Raw genomic sequence first — 18052 nt, 5'->3', positions numbered from 1 at the left:
ATTGAAAACAAAACAAAAAACTTTAAAGCTCTTTATACTTTTTGGTTTGTACCAAGTTGTATTGTAAAGCACATCCTGGCATATGCTGGCCAAACATATGGCAAAAGGACACATTCTTGACAAATGTTAGCCATTACCATTAAAGTCTGTGGCTGGGAGATTATCCTAGCATATACACCACAGACATTGTGTAATCACGTTTTACATACATGCCTATGTCTCTTAGAGAGAAAACAATGCCATTTTGGACCTTTCAACTCTTTGTTGTTTGAAAAGTTTTGGTTGTCTTTAGAAAATCAGTTAAGCGACAGGCTATGTCACATTCATATTTTCAAAATAAGTGGCACAGAGACTTAATAAATAAAAAATAAAGGTCTGAAAGGGTTTAAAATGAAAAAGAAGCATTAATCAACTCCACTGATCCCCCAGTCCTTTAGTCTGGCTCTGCTCCAGCCCCACTGCTCACCCTGCTCTGACGTAACACAAGAAATGCCAGGACAGAGCCACTTAGCCAATCACTGGAATAGATTGGGTGGGTCCTTCCTGGCATTTTTGGCATGTGTTGCCGGGACCACAAGTGTAGAGCAGCAGAGACAGGGGCAACATCACAATTTCTGCACTAAGAGATTGGTAAATGTGAGTAAGGCCAGTCAGTATTTGGTCAGTAATTTCCCTGAGTTATCCTGAGCCAAAACCTGGAGTGGAGTCCTCACAGGTATAATGTATATTAGAAAGATTTCATCCTGTATTTTTGATCCAAATCTGGTTTTGGCTCACAATCACCGATGGAAATCACTGACCAAACACTGATTGTTTGAATAAGGTCTAAGGCTTCTTTATTTATTTTTTTATTAAAAAGTGTTCCTAAAAAAATCTTTCCACATGATCTTTTTCATGGAATTTATACCAAAGACTTGGTGCTAACACATTCCCAGATCTGCCTCATTGTTTGGAGACTGTAGTTGTTACTGTTGCATGCAGTCTAAATCCAGCCCTACTACTGCCAAATCTGACATTTTCTGCTTCAGGTTTTGTGTGTGTGGTAAATCCACAGCCTTTATGTATCAGGAAAAAAAATCTGCAATGTAAATTAACCAGCAGTACAGCTTTGTAAATCTGCAGCATGTTAATTTACTTTGAAGATTTCCACCATGGAATTTACCATATCAAATCTGCAGCAAAATCCACAATAAATGCTTCTTCAGAAAATCTGCACTCATTTAGACTTGTATTACACAGTGACCATGTTGTGACTGTATAAAGACAATCCTATCTGAGGCACAATGGCCAACTATCACAATTCAGAAGAGTGTTGTTAATTAGTATCTGTAGGTAGCAAATTATTAGACAATTGCATAAACAACACTTCCATGATTTGTAGCCGTGGTGGGGAACCTTTTTGCTGCTGAGGGCTATTTGGATATTTGTAATATCGTTGCGGGACATACAGTCGTAGCCAAAAGTTTTGAGTATTACATAAATATTGGAAAAGTTGCTGCTTAAGTTTTTATAATAGCAATTTGCATATACTCCAGAATGTTATGAAGAGTGATCAGATGAATTGCATAGTCCTTCTTTGCCATGAAAATTAACTTAATCCCAAAAAAACCTTTCCACTGCATTTCATTGCTGTCATTAAAGGACCTGCTGAGATCATTTCAGTAATCATCTTGTTAACTCAGGTGAGAATGTTGACGAGCACAAGGCTGGAGATCATTATGTCAGGCTGATTGGGTTAAAATGGCAGACTTGACATGTTAAATGGAGGGTGATGCTTGAAATCATTGTTCTTCCATTGTTAACCATGGTGACCTGCAAACAAATGCGTGCAGCCATCATTGCGTTGCATAAAAATGGCTTCACAGGCAAGGATATTGTGGCTACTAAGATTGCACCTCAATCAACAATTTATAGGATCATCAAGAACTTCAAGGAAAGAGGTTAAATTCTTGTTAAGAAGGCTTCAGGGCGTCCAAGAAAGTCCAGCAAGTGCCAGGATCGTCTCCTAAAGAGGATTCAGCTGCGGGATCGGAGTGCCACCAGTGCAGAGATTGCTCAGGAATGGCAGCAGGCAGGTGTGAGCGCATCTGCACGCACAGTGAGGCGAAGACTTTTGGAAGAAGGCCTGGTGTCAAGAAGGGCAGCAAAGAAGCCACTTCTCTCCAAAAAAAACATCAGGGACAGATTGATCTTCTGCAGAAAGTATGGTGAATGGACTGCTGAGGACTGGGGCAAAGTCATATTCTCCGACGAAGCCTCTTTCCGATTGTTTGGGGCATATGGAAAAAGGCTTGTTCCGGAGAAGAAAAGGTGAGCACTACCATCAGTCCTGTGTCATGCCAACAGTAAAGCATCCTGAGACCATTCATGTGTGGGGTTGCTTCTCATCCAAGGGAGTGGGCTCACTCACAATTTTGCCCAAAAACACAGCCATGAATAAAGAATGGTACTAAAACACCCTCCAACAGCAACTTCTTCCAACAAACCAACAACAGTTTGGTGAAGAACAATGCATTTTCCAGCACGATGGAGCACCGTGTCATAAGGCAAAAGTGATAACCAAGTGGCTCGGGGACCAAAACGTTGACATTTTGGGTCCATGGCCTGGAAACTCCCCAGATCTTAATCCCATTGAGAACTTGTGGTCAATCCTCAAGAGGCGGGTGGACAAACAAAAACCCACTAATTCTGACAAACTCCAAGAAGTGATTATGAAAGAATGGGTTGCTATCAGTCAGGAATTGGCCTGCAAATACTGACTCTTTGCATAAATGTCATGTAATTGTCGATAAAAATCCTTTGAAACGTATGAAGTGCGTGTAATTATATTTCACTACATCACAGAAACAACTGAAACAAAGATCTAAAAGCAGTTTAGCAGCAAACTTTGTGAAAACTAATATTTGTGTCATTCTCAAAACTTTTGGCCACGACTGTACAAAATTCTCAACTTAAAAATTTGCTATTTTAGTCAAACATATAACTGACTAAGGCTACTTTCACACTAGCGTTTTTACTGGATCCGGCAGCGTTCAGCAAAAACGCTTCCGTTACTGATAATACAACCATCTGGATCCAGTTGTATTATCTTTAATATAGCTAAGGCGGATCCATCATGAACTCCATTGAAAGTCAATGGAGGACGGATCCGTTTTCTATTGTGGCAGAGAAAACGGATCCATCCCCATTGACTTGCATTTGGGTTATGCCGGATCCGTCTTGCTCCGCATCCCAGGACGGAAAGCAAACTACAACATGTTGCGGTTTGCTCTCCGGTATGGGAACGCAACTAAATGGAACGGAATGCATTTTGGAGCATTCCGTTCAGTTCTCTTTTTTCCCCATTGACAATGAATGGGGACAAAACTGAAGCATTATTTTTCCGGTATTGAGCGCCTATGACGGATCTCAATATCAGAAAACTAAAACGCTAGTGTGAAAGTAGCCTAAGGAGTAAGTTACAGAAATTGTGCTTCAATAAAAAAAAATCTAGAGTGCTGTATTCTTGCAGTACAAATATATACAGTCCTGATCAAAAGTTTAAGACCACTTGAAAAATGGCAAAAAATCATATTTAGCATGGCTGGATCTTAACAAGGTTCCAAGTAGGGCTTCAACATGCAACATGAAGAAATGGGAGTGAGACAAAACATTTTTTGAGCATTCAATTTAATGAAAACAACGAATAAACTGAAACAGGCTGTTTTTCAGCTGATCAAAAGTTTAGGACCACACCTCCAAAAAAAAACTAAACCCCCCCCAAAACAGAAATCCAACTTCCAAACATGAACTCAGTAATGAGTAGCTCCGCCGTTATTGTTTATCACTTCAAAAATTTGTTTCGGCATGCTTGATGCAAGCGTTTCCATGAGGTGAGTGGGAACACGAAGGCCATCTACTGTCTGGAACTGTTGTCCATTTTTGTAAACTTCCCTTGCCATCCATCCCCAAAGGTTCTCAATTGGATTTAGATCAGGGGAACACGCAGGATGGGCCAAAAGAGTGATGTTATTCTTCTGGAAGAAGTCCCCTGTCCTGCGGGCATTGTGTACTGTAGCGTTGTCCTGTTGAAAAACCCAGTTGTTACCACACAGACGAGGGCCCTCAGTCATGAGGAATGCTCTCTGCAACATCTGGACATAGCAAGCGGCCGTTTGACACCCCTGCACTTCCTGAAGCTCCATTGTTCCACTGAAGGTAAAAGCACCCCAGACCATTATGGCTCCCCCTCCACTGTGGCGCGTAGAAAACAACTTAGGTGGGATCTGCTGTCATGCCAGTAACGTTGGAAACCATCAAGGTAAAAAAAAATCTCATCAGAGAATAAAACTTTCTTCCACCTTTGAATGTCCCATGTTTGGTGCTCTCTTGCAAAGTCCGAACGAGCAGTTCTGTGGCGTTCAAGGAGACGAGGTCTTTGAAGACGTTTTTTGTTTTTGAAGCCCTTCAGTGTCAGATGCCGTCTGATGGTTATGGGGCTGCAGTCAGCACCAGTAAGGGCCTTAATTTGGGTCGAGGATCGTCCAGTGTCTTGACGGACAGCTAATTGGATCCTCCGGCTCAGTGCTGATGACATTTTTTTGGGTCTTCCACTTGACTTTTTTGTTCCATAACCCTCAGGATCATTTAAGAAATTCCAAATGACTGTCTTACTGCGTCCCACCTCAGCAGCGATGGCGCGCTGAGAGAGACCCTGCTTATGCAGTTCAACAACCCGACCACGTTCAAAAAGGGAGAGATTTTTCCCTTTGCCATCACAACGTGTGACTACCTGACAGAAAATGACAATGAATCCACATCTTTGCACAGATTTGGCCTTTTAAAGACATGTGGTCCTAAAATTTGGATCAGCTGAAAAACAGCCTGTTTAATCGTTATTTTCAATTAATTGAATGCTCAAAAAATGTTCTCTCACTCTCATCTCTTCTTGTTGCATGTTGAAGCTCTACTTGGAACCTTGTTAACCGCCTCGGGACCGCCTAACGCAGGATCGCGTTCCGGAGGCGGCAGCGCTGCGCAGAGTCACGCATATACACGTCATCTCGCGAGACGCGAGATTTCGCTCAAAACCGGCCCGCGCATGCACATCGCGGTCCGGCAAAAGTTAAAGAACAATTTCGTCACCAGCCTGCCAGCAACGATCATTGGCTGGCAGACTGGCGATTTTCAAAAAAACGAATCACAAGCCATATAACAGATCATATTAGTAAATCTGATCTGTTATATGGCTTGTCTGCTCCTCTGCTGGTCCTTTTCGTCGGTTGGATCCAGCAGAGGAGCAGACTTTCACAGTGAGTAGCACCAACACCACACTTTAGCCCCAGATCACCCCCTGCACCCCAATTAACCCTTTGATCACCCCTTTGATCGCCCCTGTCAATCACTTAGTGAAAGACAAAAAGTGATCAGTGTAAACTGTCACTTTTTTTTTTCACTAGTATTGGCTGTTGGGTTTTAGGATAGTTTAGGCCCCTTGGTTAGGTAGTTAGCGATCGGTTAGCGCCCAGCCCACTGCACGGCAGTCACTGATTCGCTGATTAGCGTATCGCTAATCAGCATTTGTACTTTTATAGTATCTGTAAGTGATCAAAACTGATCACGGTCAGATCTATAATAGTATTAGTGTCACTTTAGTTCGCCCTCCACCCAAAACGCCCGCCCCACCGCAGTGACAAAAAATATATATTTTTTGATCACTGCACATTCACTTTACAAGCACTGCGGCGATAAAAAAATCAGTTTTGATATTTTTTATCAACCGCAGCGGCCTCCGGTACTTCGCTAGCCTCCCCTTTGTAAGACAGGCTTGCTTTTTTTCTTGGGTAGTCTCAGGGAATACCCCTAAATTTAGTAGTCCAAAATGTCAAACAGGGGGTATTCTTCTGAAGAGGCCTACAGGATTCTGACCCAGTCGGATGAGGAATGGGAACCCTCATCTGACGAATCTAGCGGGTCAGAATATGTATACCCCCGAGCAAAACATCTGCGTAGACGAGTCCCTAATACATTTTACCGGGCGCCTTGGCTTCAAACAATACATCCCAAGCAAGCGTGCCTATGAGGGAAAAGATCAGACCCTGGAGCCGGTCGGTTGCCCTGACTACCTGGGGAGCAGTGGGAAGACAGTCTGGGACTTGGTGTCACCCTTATTTGGCAAGGGGTACCATCTTTATGTGGACAATTTCTACACAAGTGTGGCCCTCTTTAGGCATTTGTTTCTAGAACGGATTTGCGCCTGTGGCACCGCGCGAACTAGTCGCGTGGGCTTCCCCCAACGGCTCGTTACAACCCGTCTTGCAAGGGGGGAGAGGGCTGCCTTGTGTAACGAAGAACTGCTCGCGGTGAAATGGAGAGACAAGCGTGACGTTTACATGCTCTCCTCCATTCACGCAGACACGACAATCCAAATTGAGCGAGCAACCCGTGTCATTGAAAAGCCCCTATCAGTCCACGACTATAATTTGCTCATGGGAGGGGTGGACTTCAATGACCAGATGTTGTCTCCGTATTTAGTTTCCCGCAGAACCAGACGCTGGTATAAGAAGGTGTCTGTATATTTAATTCAATTGGCTCTGTACAATAGTTTTGTTCTCTACAGTAAGGCTGGGAGAACACGATCCTTCCTCAAATTCCAGGAAGAGATCATCGAGAACCTCCTGTATCCAGAAGGTTCCGTGGCCCCATCCACCAGTGTAGTTCGCCGTCTACACGAGCGACATTTCCCCAGTGTCGTTCCTGGTACCTCAACCCAACCGTCACCCCGAAAAAGATGTTGTGTCTGTAGCAGGAGTGGAATAAGGCGTGACACCCGCTATTTCTGTCCTGACTGTCCTGACCACCCTGCCCTATGCTTTGGAGAGTGTTTCCGGAAGTACCACACACAGGTACACCTAGCATAGGGATTGCATCTCACAGGACAGGCACACAGGGCTATTAGGGCCCTTTTACTCACAGCTGCTGCAAACCTCTCCTTTCACCTGGGATAAAGTGCATAACGTACTTCGCCACATCTTTGGGCGATTTGCGCTTTGCACATTGTCCCATGGTGAAGGAGAGGTTTGTTCTATAAAGGTAAAAAAAAATAAACAAAAAAAAAAATACCGGTAAGTAAAAAAGTTAACGTTCAGTTAAAAAAGTTAAAAAAAAAGTTTATATGTTCTGTTCAAAAGTTAATAAATTTATTGCGTTGCGGCCTGGTTTTTTCTTTTTTGTTTTGTTTTTTTTACCTTCCAGGTGGACCAACCGATCGACTAGCTGCAGCACTGATGTGCATTCTGACAGAAGCATTGCGCTGCTGTCAGATTACACGCAAGTCGGTGTATGCGGCGCTGCAAGACGAGATTTCTCCTCTGCAGTAAAAGATACGTTTGCCGAGGCATATGAGCTGAGGAGGTGGCAAACACTTTGTATATATAAAAAAAAAAAATCCCGGCAAGGATTTATTCATCCACATCGATTGATGTGAATGGAGAAATCTGGTTTGCCAGGGCATACGAGCTAAGTGGGTATGGATGTTGGGCGGAGCTCCTATGTCCTGGCAGACGCCTTTCCCCTCCTTTTTCTTTTTTTGGCAGAGATTTTTTCATCCACATTGATCGATGCGAATGAAGAAATCTGTGCCGTTCATTTTTTTCTTTCAGCCCAGAGCCTGAACGGAAAAAAAAAATCTCATTACCCGTATGCTCAATATAAGGAGAATAGCAGAAACTCCTAATGCTGGGCATACATGTAATGATTGCGGAGACCCTCAAATGCCAGGGCAGTACAAACACCCCACAAATGACCCCATTTTGGAAAGAAGACACCCCAAGGTATTCGCTGAGGGGCATATTGAGTCCATGAAAGATTGAAATTTTTGTCCCAAGTTAGCGGAAAGGGAGACTTTGTGAGAAAAAAATCAATTTACGCTAACTTGTGCCAAATTTTTTTTTTTCTATGAACTCGGCATGCCCCTCATTGAATACCTTGGGGTGTCTTCTTTCAAAAATGGGGTCACATGTGGGGTATTTATACTGCCCTGGCATTTTAGGGGCCCCAAAGCCTGAGAAGAAGTCTGGTATCCAAATGTCTAAAAATGCCCTCCTAAATGGAATTTGGGCCCCTTTGCCCACCTAGGCTGCAAAAAAGTGTCACACATGTGGTATCTCCGTATTCAGGAGAAGTTGGGGAATGTGTTTTGGGGTGTCATTTTACATATACCCATGCTGGGTGAGAGAAATATCTTGGCAAAAGACAACTTTGTATAAAAAAATGGGAAAAGTTGTCTTTTGCCAAGATATTTCTCTCACCCAGCATGGGTATATGTAAAATGACACCCCAAAACACATTCCCTAACTTCTCCTGAATACGGAGATACCACATGTGTGACACTTTTTTGCAGCCTAGGTGGGCAAAGGGGCCCACATTCCAAAGAGCACCTTTCGGATTTCACAGGTCATTTACCTACTTACCACACATTTGGGCCCCTAGAATGCCAGGGCAGTATAACTACCCCACAAGTGACCCCATTTTGGAAAGAAGACACCCCAAGGTATTCGCTGATGGGCATAGCGAGTTCATAGAATTTTTTATTTTTTGTCACAAGTTAGTGGAAAATGATGATTTTTTTTTATTTTTATTTTCTTACAAAGTCTCATATTCCACTAACTTGTGACAAAAAATAAAAACTTCCATGAACTCACTATGCCCATCAGCGAATACCTTGGGGTGTCTTCTTTCCAAAATGGGGTCACTTGTGGGGTAGTTATACTGCCCTGGCATTCTATGGGCCCAAATGTGTGGTAAGGAGTTTGAAATCAAAATGTGTAAAAAATGACCGGTGAAATCCGAAAGGTGCTCTATGGAATGTGGGCCCCTTTGCCCACCTAGGCTGCAAAAAAGTGTCACACATGTGGTATCTCCGTATTCAGGAGAAGTTGGGGAATGTGTTTTGGGGTGTCATTTTACATATACCCATGCTGGGTGAGAGAAATATCTTGGCAAAAGACAACTTTTCCCATTTTTTTATACAAAGTTGGCATTTGACCAAGATATTTCTCTCACCCAGCATGGGTATATGTAAAATGACACCCCAAAACACATTCCCCAACTTCTCCTGAATACGGAGATACCACATGTGTGACACTTTTTTGCAGCCTAGGTGGGCAAAGGGGCCCACATTCCAAAGAGCACCTTTCGGATTTCACCAGTCATTTTTTACACATTTTGATTTCAAACTCCTTACCACACATTTGGGCCCCTAGAATGCCAGGGCAGTATAACTACCCCACAAGTGACCCCATTTTGGAAAGAAGACACCCAAAGGTATTCGCTGATGGGCATAGTGAGTTCATAGAACTTTTTATTTTTTGTCACAAGTTAGTAGAATATGAGACTTTGTAATAAGAAAAAAATAAAAATCATCATTTTCCGCTAACTTGTGACAAAAAATAAAAAGTTCTATGAACTCACTATGCCCATCAGCGAATACCTTAGGGTGTCTACTATCCGAAATGGGGTCATTTGTGGGGTGTTTGTACTGTCTGGGCATTGTAGAACCTCAGGAAACATGACAGGTGCTCAGAAAGTCAGAGCTGCTTCAAAAAGCGGAAATTCACATTTTTGTACCATAGTTTGTAAACGCTATAACTTTTACCCAAACCATTTTTTTTTTACCCAAACATTATTTTTTTTCAAAGACATGTATAACAATAAATTTAGAGCAAAATTTATATATGGATGTCGTTTTTTTTGCAAAATTTTACAACTGAAAGTGAAAAATGTAATTTGTTTGCAAAAAAATCGTTAAATTTCGATTAATAACAAAAAAAGTTAAAATGTCAGCAGCAATGAAATACCACCAAATGAAAGCTCTATTAGTGAGAAGAAAAGGAGGTAAAATTCATTTGGGTGGTAAGTTGCATGACCGAGCAATAAACGGTGAAAGTAGTGTAGGTCAGAAGTGTAAAAAGTGGCCTGGTCTTTCAGGGTGTTTAAGCTATAGGGGCTGAGGTGGTTAAGATCCAACAATGTAAAATATGATTTTTTTTGCCATTTTTCAAGTGGTCTTAAACTTTTGATCAGGACTGTATATATATATATATATATATATATATATATACAGTATATAGTACAGGTGTCTTTTTGGCCAAATATAGCAGTCTAGTTTTTAAGATGAGAATGTTATATACACTGCTCAAAAAAATAAAGGGAACACAAAAATAACACATCCTAGATCTGAGTTAATTAAATATTCTTCTGAAATACTTTGTTCTTTACATAGTTGAATGTGCTGACAACAAAATCACACAAAAAAAAAAAAAATGGAAATCAAATTTTTCAACCCATGGAGGTCTGGATTTGGAGTCACACTGAAAATTAAAGTGGAAAAACACACTACAGGCTGATCCAACTTTGATGTAATGTCCTTAACCGCCTCCGGACCGCCTAACGCAGGATCGCGTTCCGGAGGCGGCAGCTCTGCGCACAGTCACGCATATATGCGTCATCTCGCGAGATTTCGCTCAAAGCCGGCCCGCTCATGCGCATCGCGGGCCGGCAAAAGTTAGAGGGAGGTCGTGTCATCAGCTTGCCAGCCAATGATCGTCGCTGGCAAGCTGATGATTTTTAAAAAATCGAATCCGAAGCCAGTTAACACATTATATTTGTAAATATGATGTGTTAAATGGCTTCTCTGCTCCTCTGCTGGTCCTTTTCGTCGGTTGGTTCCAGCAGAGGAGGAGACATCACTGTGAGTACCCACCAACACTACACTTAGCCCCAGATCACCCCCCATCACCCCAATTCACCCCTTGATCGCCCCTGTCAATCACCTAGTGAAAGGAAAAAAGTGATCAGTGTAAACTGTCACTTTTTTTTTCACTGGTATTGACTGATAGGTTTTAGGATAGTTTAGGTCCCTTGGTTAGGTAGTTTAGCGTCAGTTAGCGCCCAGCCCACCGCACCGCAGTTACTGATTCGCGTATCGCTAATCAGCATTTGTACTTTTATAGTATCTGTAAGTGATCAAAACTGATCACAGTCAGATCTATAATTGTATTAGTGTCACCTTAGCTCGCCCTCCACCCAAAACGCAGTGTTTGCCCGATCAGGCCTGATCGGTCGCCCACACGTGCGTTCACCCACGCCCTCCCCGCCGCAGTGACAAAAAATATATATATTTTTTATCACTGCACAATCACTTTCCAAGCGCTGCGGCGATAAAAAAAAATCTGTTTTGATATGCTAATAATGGAAGCGGGCATTATCATTTGCACTATATGCTATGACAGGGAGCTGGGGGTCACATGAAATGATCCCACGAGCCAGAGGTTCCCCACCCCTGATTTATAGCATAAAATAACAGAGTCCCTCATGCCTGGTCAGATGACCAGTTTCAGAGTAGAATATGCAGAAGTGAAAGGGGTTATCCTATAGTTAATGCAAAAACTTAAAATCGGACATCATATAGTGCATGACAATTTCTTTCTAGCAAATCTAGAACTAGTCCTGTACCTCACATTGATCCTGATATCTCCCCATTCATTGCTCTGCTAGATTTATATCAAGCTGGCAGCTCAAGGGGGGGGTATTTTCTGTTGCAGCTCAAGGGGCGTGCCCATGCTCTCCCTATCACAGCTCAGAAGGCAGTTGAAGAATGAAACTGAGCATGTGCGGCCTTCTCAGTGAGCAGGTCATAGAAATGAGAAAAAGAACCAAGGGCAGATGGCGCTATACAGATAGATTTTATTGAGTAACTCAGTAGCTATACAAAATTTTTTAATTGCATGCAATTACAAAAGATACTGGTTTGAAAACTGTAGAATATTTTTCTTGGCGCAACCCCTTTAACCCATTCAGCAGGAACATTCATGTACCTGGACATTGCTTTATTTGAACATCATTATAGTAATATCTGCTTATCTGAAATTTCAATGTACCAACATTCTTTTTTTACAGACCGTTTATGACCAGTGGTTTATTACACTTTTCAATATTGTATACACATCACTTCCTGTGTTAGCGATGGGACTTTTCGATCAGGTATGCTAATAACTTGTAACCTTACTTATTGAAATGAGATTGAATTTCCAGTCGACATAAGGAGATACTGTACATTTATGCTGATTTTGTTATCTTTACCCATGACAGCACCACAGAGAGAGAGGATCTTGTTTATGCTTTTGCTTGTTTTTAGATTTAAGTTTAAACTGGCTATAGCTAAAATTAAATTTCTGGAATATGCACTGTGTAAAACTGGATTATCTTCTAGTTATACAAAGACGTTATGCAAGTCTTATGATGACAAAACAACTGCTGGGGAATCTTTTTTTTTTTTTTTTTTACAAAGAGATCAAATCTGTGGTTAGGTCAGAGGTTAAACGTTGCTTAAAAATATAATAAGTGTACCCAGTACATCCTTTGATACCTATGACATGTCTGCTTAGTGTAGTTCAGACAAAAATTTATTTTATGTGGATTATTCCTGTTCTGTTGTTGTGTCGTCATCCTCGTCCACTGAAAAGAAGGGAGCCTTCGTTGTTTTCCAATAGAAGATAGAGATAAATTACTTAGAGATAACATCTACTATGAATATTGAACCCAGATCAGTACAAGAGATTGTGTTTGAGGGGTTGGAGGGCCGTCACCTTAAGCCCTCTTGCACATGACCATATGGATTTTTCAGTATATTGTGGTCCGCAAAAAATACGGATGACGTCCGTGTGCATTCCTTTTTTTGCGGAATGGAACAGCTGGCCCCTGATAGAACATTACTATCCTTGTCCGTTATGCGGACAATAATAGTACATGTTTTATCATCAAACGGAAATACGGAACGTAAACGGAAAAAAAAAACGCTTTTGTGCAAGAGGCCTAAGGCTTTGTTACACTGGTAGATATTTTGGACGATAATCGCTGCTGCCGATTTCCCCAAAAATGAGCAAATGCACTTTGGGAACTATATCTTTATGGCTCTGAGTGTATTTGGAAAGGTTGTGTCTGAAATGGCCTATATTCGGGAGAACAAGATTCTTTTGATAAAATGTCTAGATGATTTTGTAATAGTAGTAAGTTTGGAAGTAGTGTGCAAGGAGGCAGCATCCAGAGTATCCTTTATTCCAGGGGTGCACAACTTTTTTTCTGGTTGGGGGCCACACTGTCAGCCTAGACCAATTCCAAGGGCTGGAAATAAAACTTAAATGGGTATTGCCAACTGAAATACTATTATACTAATTATGGCATATTGTACATACAGTATGTGTCATAAATGTCTAGTTACACTTCTAATACTCCCATCTCTGGGAGAATACATAAAAGATACATGTGAGCAGCCACAAGGCAAAGATATACATTGCTGTTACCAGATGGTTGGGGGCCGCACAGAATGGTATCGAGGGCTGCATGTGGCCACCGGGCCGCAGGGTGTGCGCCCCTGCTCTTTTCTAACAAAGCTTGGATGGATTATTTACCACAAAAAGTCAAGACCTACTTCCATGAAATACTTTCCTGGTTATCATCCTGGATTCTTACTTCCAAAGATGTCTACTTCCAAAGGAAAAAAGTGAAAATTCAATGCCTAGAAATGTCAATTCTAGGTGTTTAATGGCTTGTACACTGCGCTCAGTGTCATGCTGATGACCTGTAGTGGAAGATCTTTTCAGTCTGGGACAAGAATATATGGGTCACCTGGAAAGAAAAGTCAGAGTATCTGAAAGTACTCTGGAAAAGGTGACATAAGGATCACAACTGTAGAACCTGTCCCAGGGAGTCCCCTGGAGAATATCCAGCCAGGTGACTATTACCATCGAGGCAAGTCCCACAAGTGTTTCAGGGGCAATGGACTAAAACGAAATTTTCTTTAAACCTAACAGAACTGACGGTAGTCAAGGCCCAACGTAGCATCCCCAGATTCACAGCCTCCACTTAACTCTCTCGAATTTGAAATGCAGCTGCTAGCTTGCAAACGGTTTTCTAATTTCTAAAGAGCAGGAAGAAGATAACACTATACCAGGATCTGGAGAAAATCTTTGGTGTCTGTCCCTATTATAGTAAAAAGACGACAACAGCAGGGTGCCTTTTGTGGTCATCTACAACCACAGTGTGAACATCTTGGGGAGAATTGCTTCCGATCTCCAACCAATATTCCACAACAAGATAACAGACTGAAGCATGTTTTCGAACATCGATCTCTCCTCTCCTTCAAACAACCACCAAACTTACCACATCTTATCAACGGACACCGTCCACTTACCCAACACACAACCGGACTACAAAATCACTGGCACTTTCTCATGTGCATCCTCCAATGTGATGTACATGATACAATGCACAAAGTGCCCCAATGACTGCATCTATATTGGAGAAACCATGCTAAATCTCTGTTCTAGTATGAATTTACATAGGCACACAGTAAAAGAAAAACTGTACACACCTGTGGGGATACACTTCTCTAGACCAGACTACAGTATCATAGACTTAAATGTGATTTTAAGACCGGCAGGGAGAGAAAGATTAAAAAGAAATTTTAAATTGATAACATTCCAGTCATTACTTACACCTGGGTTTATGACACATTACATCGACACCCTTCCTCCCACTCCCAATTAGGGTGCTGGCACACAGTGCAGTTCTGACATGCATTCAGGATGCAGTTTGCAATTTAGCAGCCTCAATAAACCCTAGTGTTCTCCATAGTGGAAATTATTTCATTAATTTCAGCTAGCTACAAAAAAAAAAACTGCATCCTGAATGCATGTAAGAACTGCACTGTGTGCCAGCACCCTTAGACGAACTCCAAATCTCTTTGATTCCTTAAAGGGATTCTGTCACCAGGATTAACGATATAGCGATATTTATATGTGCTCATTAGTCTCCATGCAGTGTTTAAAATGATCCCACTGTTTATACTCTGTGTGTGTTAGATTCTTATAAAAAACGATCTTACTGATATGTAAATCACCTCTGTCAGGAGCCCAAGGGGTTGTCCCACGATACGTTGGAGCCCAGCCGCGCCCCCAACGATCTGGAGCCCAGCACCGCCTACCACTTAATTTATTCACTCCACTATCCCTGACGTCAGTTCTTCTCAGTGCCGTAATCTCGCGCAGAGGTTGCCGACGCATGCGCAGTTGACTCGTTGAAGCCGGTGCCAGTAGTCCGCACGGGCGCAGACTACAGTTTCCACTGCGCCTGCGCGAGATGACGGCACTGAGAAGAACTGACGTGAGGGATAGTGGAGTGAATAAATTAAGTGGTAGGCAGTGCTGGGCTCCGGATCGATGTGCGTGGCTGGGCTCCAACGTATCGCGGGACAACCCCTTGGGCTCCTGACAGAGGTGATTTACATATCAATAAGATTGTTTTTTCTAAGAATCTAACACACACAGAGCATAAACAGTGGGATCATTTTAAACACTGCATGGACACTAATGGGCACATATAAATATCGCTATATCGTTAATCCTGGTGACAGAATCCCTTTAAGGTAGATTTACACTGCCCAATAATCGGGCAGATTATCAGAAACGAACGTTCATGCGAACGCTTATTCCTGTCAATCTGCCCATCTAAATGTGCCGCCGATCAAAATGCTCATTCATCGGGTGATCCTTTCATTCGTGCCGGCACTCCAATAATAGTTTTTGGGCAGCAGATTGTGCTGTCTAAACAGTCATCTACTGTCCAGAAACTATAATTCTGTATGGGGACGAGCGATCACAATATCGATCGCTCGTCCTCATACAGTGAAGAAGAGAGCTGCATATAAATGCAGAGGTCTTCTTCACTAAGCAGCCAACTGTACGTTGTTGCGCTGAAACCTACCTTTAAGAGGCTCTGTCACCAGGATCAACCCTATTAAACCAGGCATGCTGGCTGGTAGGGCTCATCATGTTGATTAAAACGATACCTTTCTTTTGTTTGTATGATGAACAGCTGCAGAAAAATCTGCATTTTTATTCATATGCAAATTAGTATTTTGAGCACCCAAAAGCGGGGCTGAGTCCTTTGAGCACTGCTTTGTAACACCCCCTGTGCTCTGCATACTCCTCCCTCCCCTTGATTGACAAAGCTAGACATGCTGAGGGCAGAGTTGTGTCCTAGCATCTACATATCATTTCCACAATTTACTGTAGCTTCACCATATTGAGATCTGCTCAGAAAGTTAAAGGGTTTCTACGACCACATTTTGACCTAATTAGCTGTCAGACACTAGCGATCTGCTAGTGTCTGCTGTACCTAACCATGCTATTGTAATTCCTTTCTCTGCAGCGGTTACCCTAAAAAACGTAGTTTTATTGGTATGCAAATGAGCCTCTAGGTGCTATGGGGGTGTCTTTTCAGCACCTAGAGGCTCCGTCCACTCACCATTTCTGCCGCCCAGCGCGCTCCAGCCCGCCTCTCTACTCTAGATTGACAGTCTACTTCTCTCCATCTCGGCCGAATTCGGCGCAGTGACTGTCTCCCTGCGCCGGCATCTTCACTGCGCCTGCGCCGATTACGGCGCAGGGAGCAGTCCAACAGTCACTGCGCCGAATACAGAAGCGCAGGCGCGAGTAGGCTGTCAATCTAGAGGAGAGGGGCGGGCTGGAGCACGCTGGGCGGCAGAAATGGTGAGTGGACGGAGCCTCTAGGTGCTGAAAAGACACCCCCATAGCACCTAGAGGCTCATTTGCATACCAATAAAACTATGTTTTTTAGGGTAACCGCTGCAGAGAAAGGAATTACAATAGCATGGTTAGGTACAGAAGACACTAGCAGATCGCTAGTGTCTGACAGCTAATTAGGTCAAAATGTGGTCGTAGAAACCCTTTAATCTACATACAGTCCTGATCAAAAGTTTAAGACCACTTGAAAAATGGCAAAAAAATCATATTCTACATTGTTGGAATTTAACAAGGTTCCAAGTAGAGCTTCAACATGCAACAAGAAGAAATGAGAGCGAGACAAAACATTTTTTGAGCATTCAATTACCGTATTTTTCGCCCTATAAGACGCACTTTTTCCCCCCAAAAGTGGGGGGGAAATAGCAGTGCGTCTTATGGGGCAAATGCTGCTGATTTTGCCGTATTTTCAATGATACATCAGCTGTGAGGGAGGAGGGGCTGGCATCTGCTTTTATAATGACAGCGGGGCCCGTGCAGTGACTGTATTCTACTACACGGGCCCCGCTCACTGTATAATCGTATAACCGAACGCTTGTAGTTGTAAGTAGCGCTGATTATGCGATTACCGGTATATACATAATTAACTATTACAGATACGATTATACAGTGAGCGGGGCCCGTGTAGTAGAATACAGTCACTGCACGGGCCCTGCTGTTATTATAAAAGCAGATACGACCCCCACCCCCTGTATTGAGGGTCATTCACTACAGGGACACTGTTATGGAGGGGATTTGTGTATGACACATAGCATAAGATGCTATTTATGTGTCATACACAGATCCCCCCCATAACTGTCATACACAGATCCCCATAACAGTGCCATCCAGAGACCCCAATAAGAGCCACCCACAGATCCCCCATAAGTGTCACCCACAGATCCCCCATAAGTGTCACCCACAGATCCCCCATAAGTGTCACCCACAGATCCCCCATAAGTGTCACCCACAGATCCCCCATAAGTGTCACCCACAGATCCCCCATAAGTGTCACCCACAGATCCCCCATAAGTGTCACCCACAGATCCCCCATAAGTGTCACCCACAGATCCCCCATAAGTGTCACCCACAGATCCCCCATGACAGTTCGCCATCCACAGATCCCCCATGACAGTTCGCCATCCACAGATCCCCCCTGACAGTTCGCCATCCACAGATCCCCCCTGACAGTTCGCCATCCACAGATCCCCCCTGACAGTTCGCCATCCACAGATCCCCCCTGACAGTTCGCCATCCACAGATCCCCCCTGACAGTTCGCCATCCACAGATCCCCCCCTGACAGTTCGCCATCCACAGATCCCCCATGACAGTTCACCATCCACAGATCCCCCATGACATGATTTTTTTTCTTATTTTCCTCTTCAAAAACCTAGGTGCATCTTATGGGCCGGTGCGTCTTATAGGGCGAAAA

At 43.0% G+C, this 18052-nt stretch overlaps 1 protein-coding gene across 2 annotated transcripts in view; it reads left to right on the top strand.

Moving 5' to 3' along the window:
- ATP8B4 (ATPase phospholipid transporting 8B4 (putative)) overlaps window positions 1–18052 on the top strand; it is a 515241-nt gene that overhangs the window by 485172 nt on the left and 12017 nt on the right. For both annotated transcript variants that reach the window (XM_040414025.1, XM_040414026.1), the window contains one exon: window positions 11938–12021. In XM_040414025.1, coding sequence (XP_040269959.1) covers window positions 11938–12021 — 84 coding nt within the window. The remainder of the gene's footprint in view (window positions 1–11937; window positions 12022–18052) is intronic.

Source organism: Bufo bufo, chromosome 1, assembly GCF_905171765.1.
Source record: "Bufo bufo chromosome 1, aBufBuf1.1, whole genome shotgun sequence".
Taxonomy (NCBI): Eukaryota; Metazoa; Chordata; class Amphibia; order Anura; family Bufonidae; genus Bufo; species Bufo bufo.
This window is presented reverse-complemented; position numbering and strand designations above follow the sequence as displayed.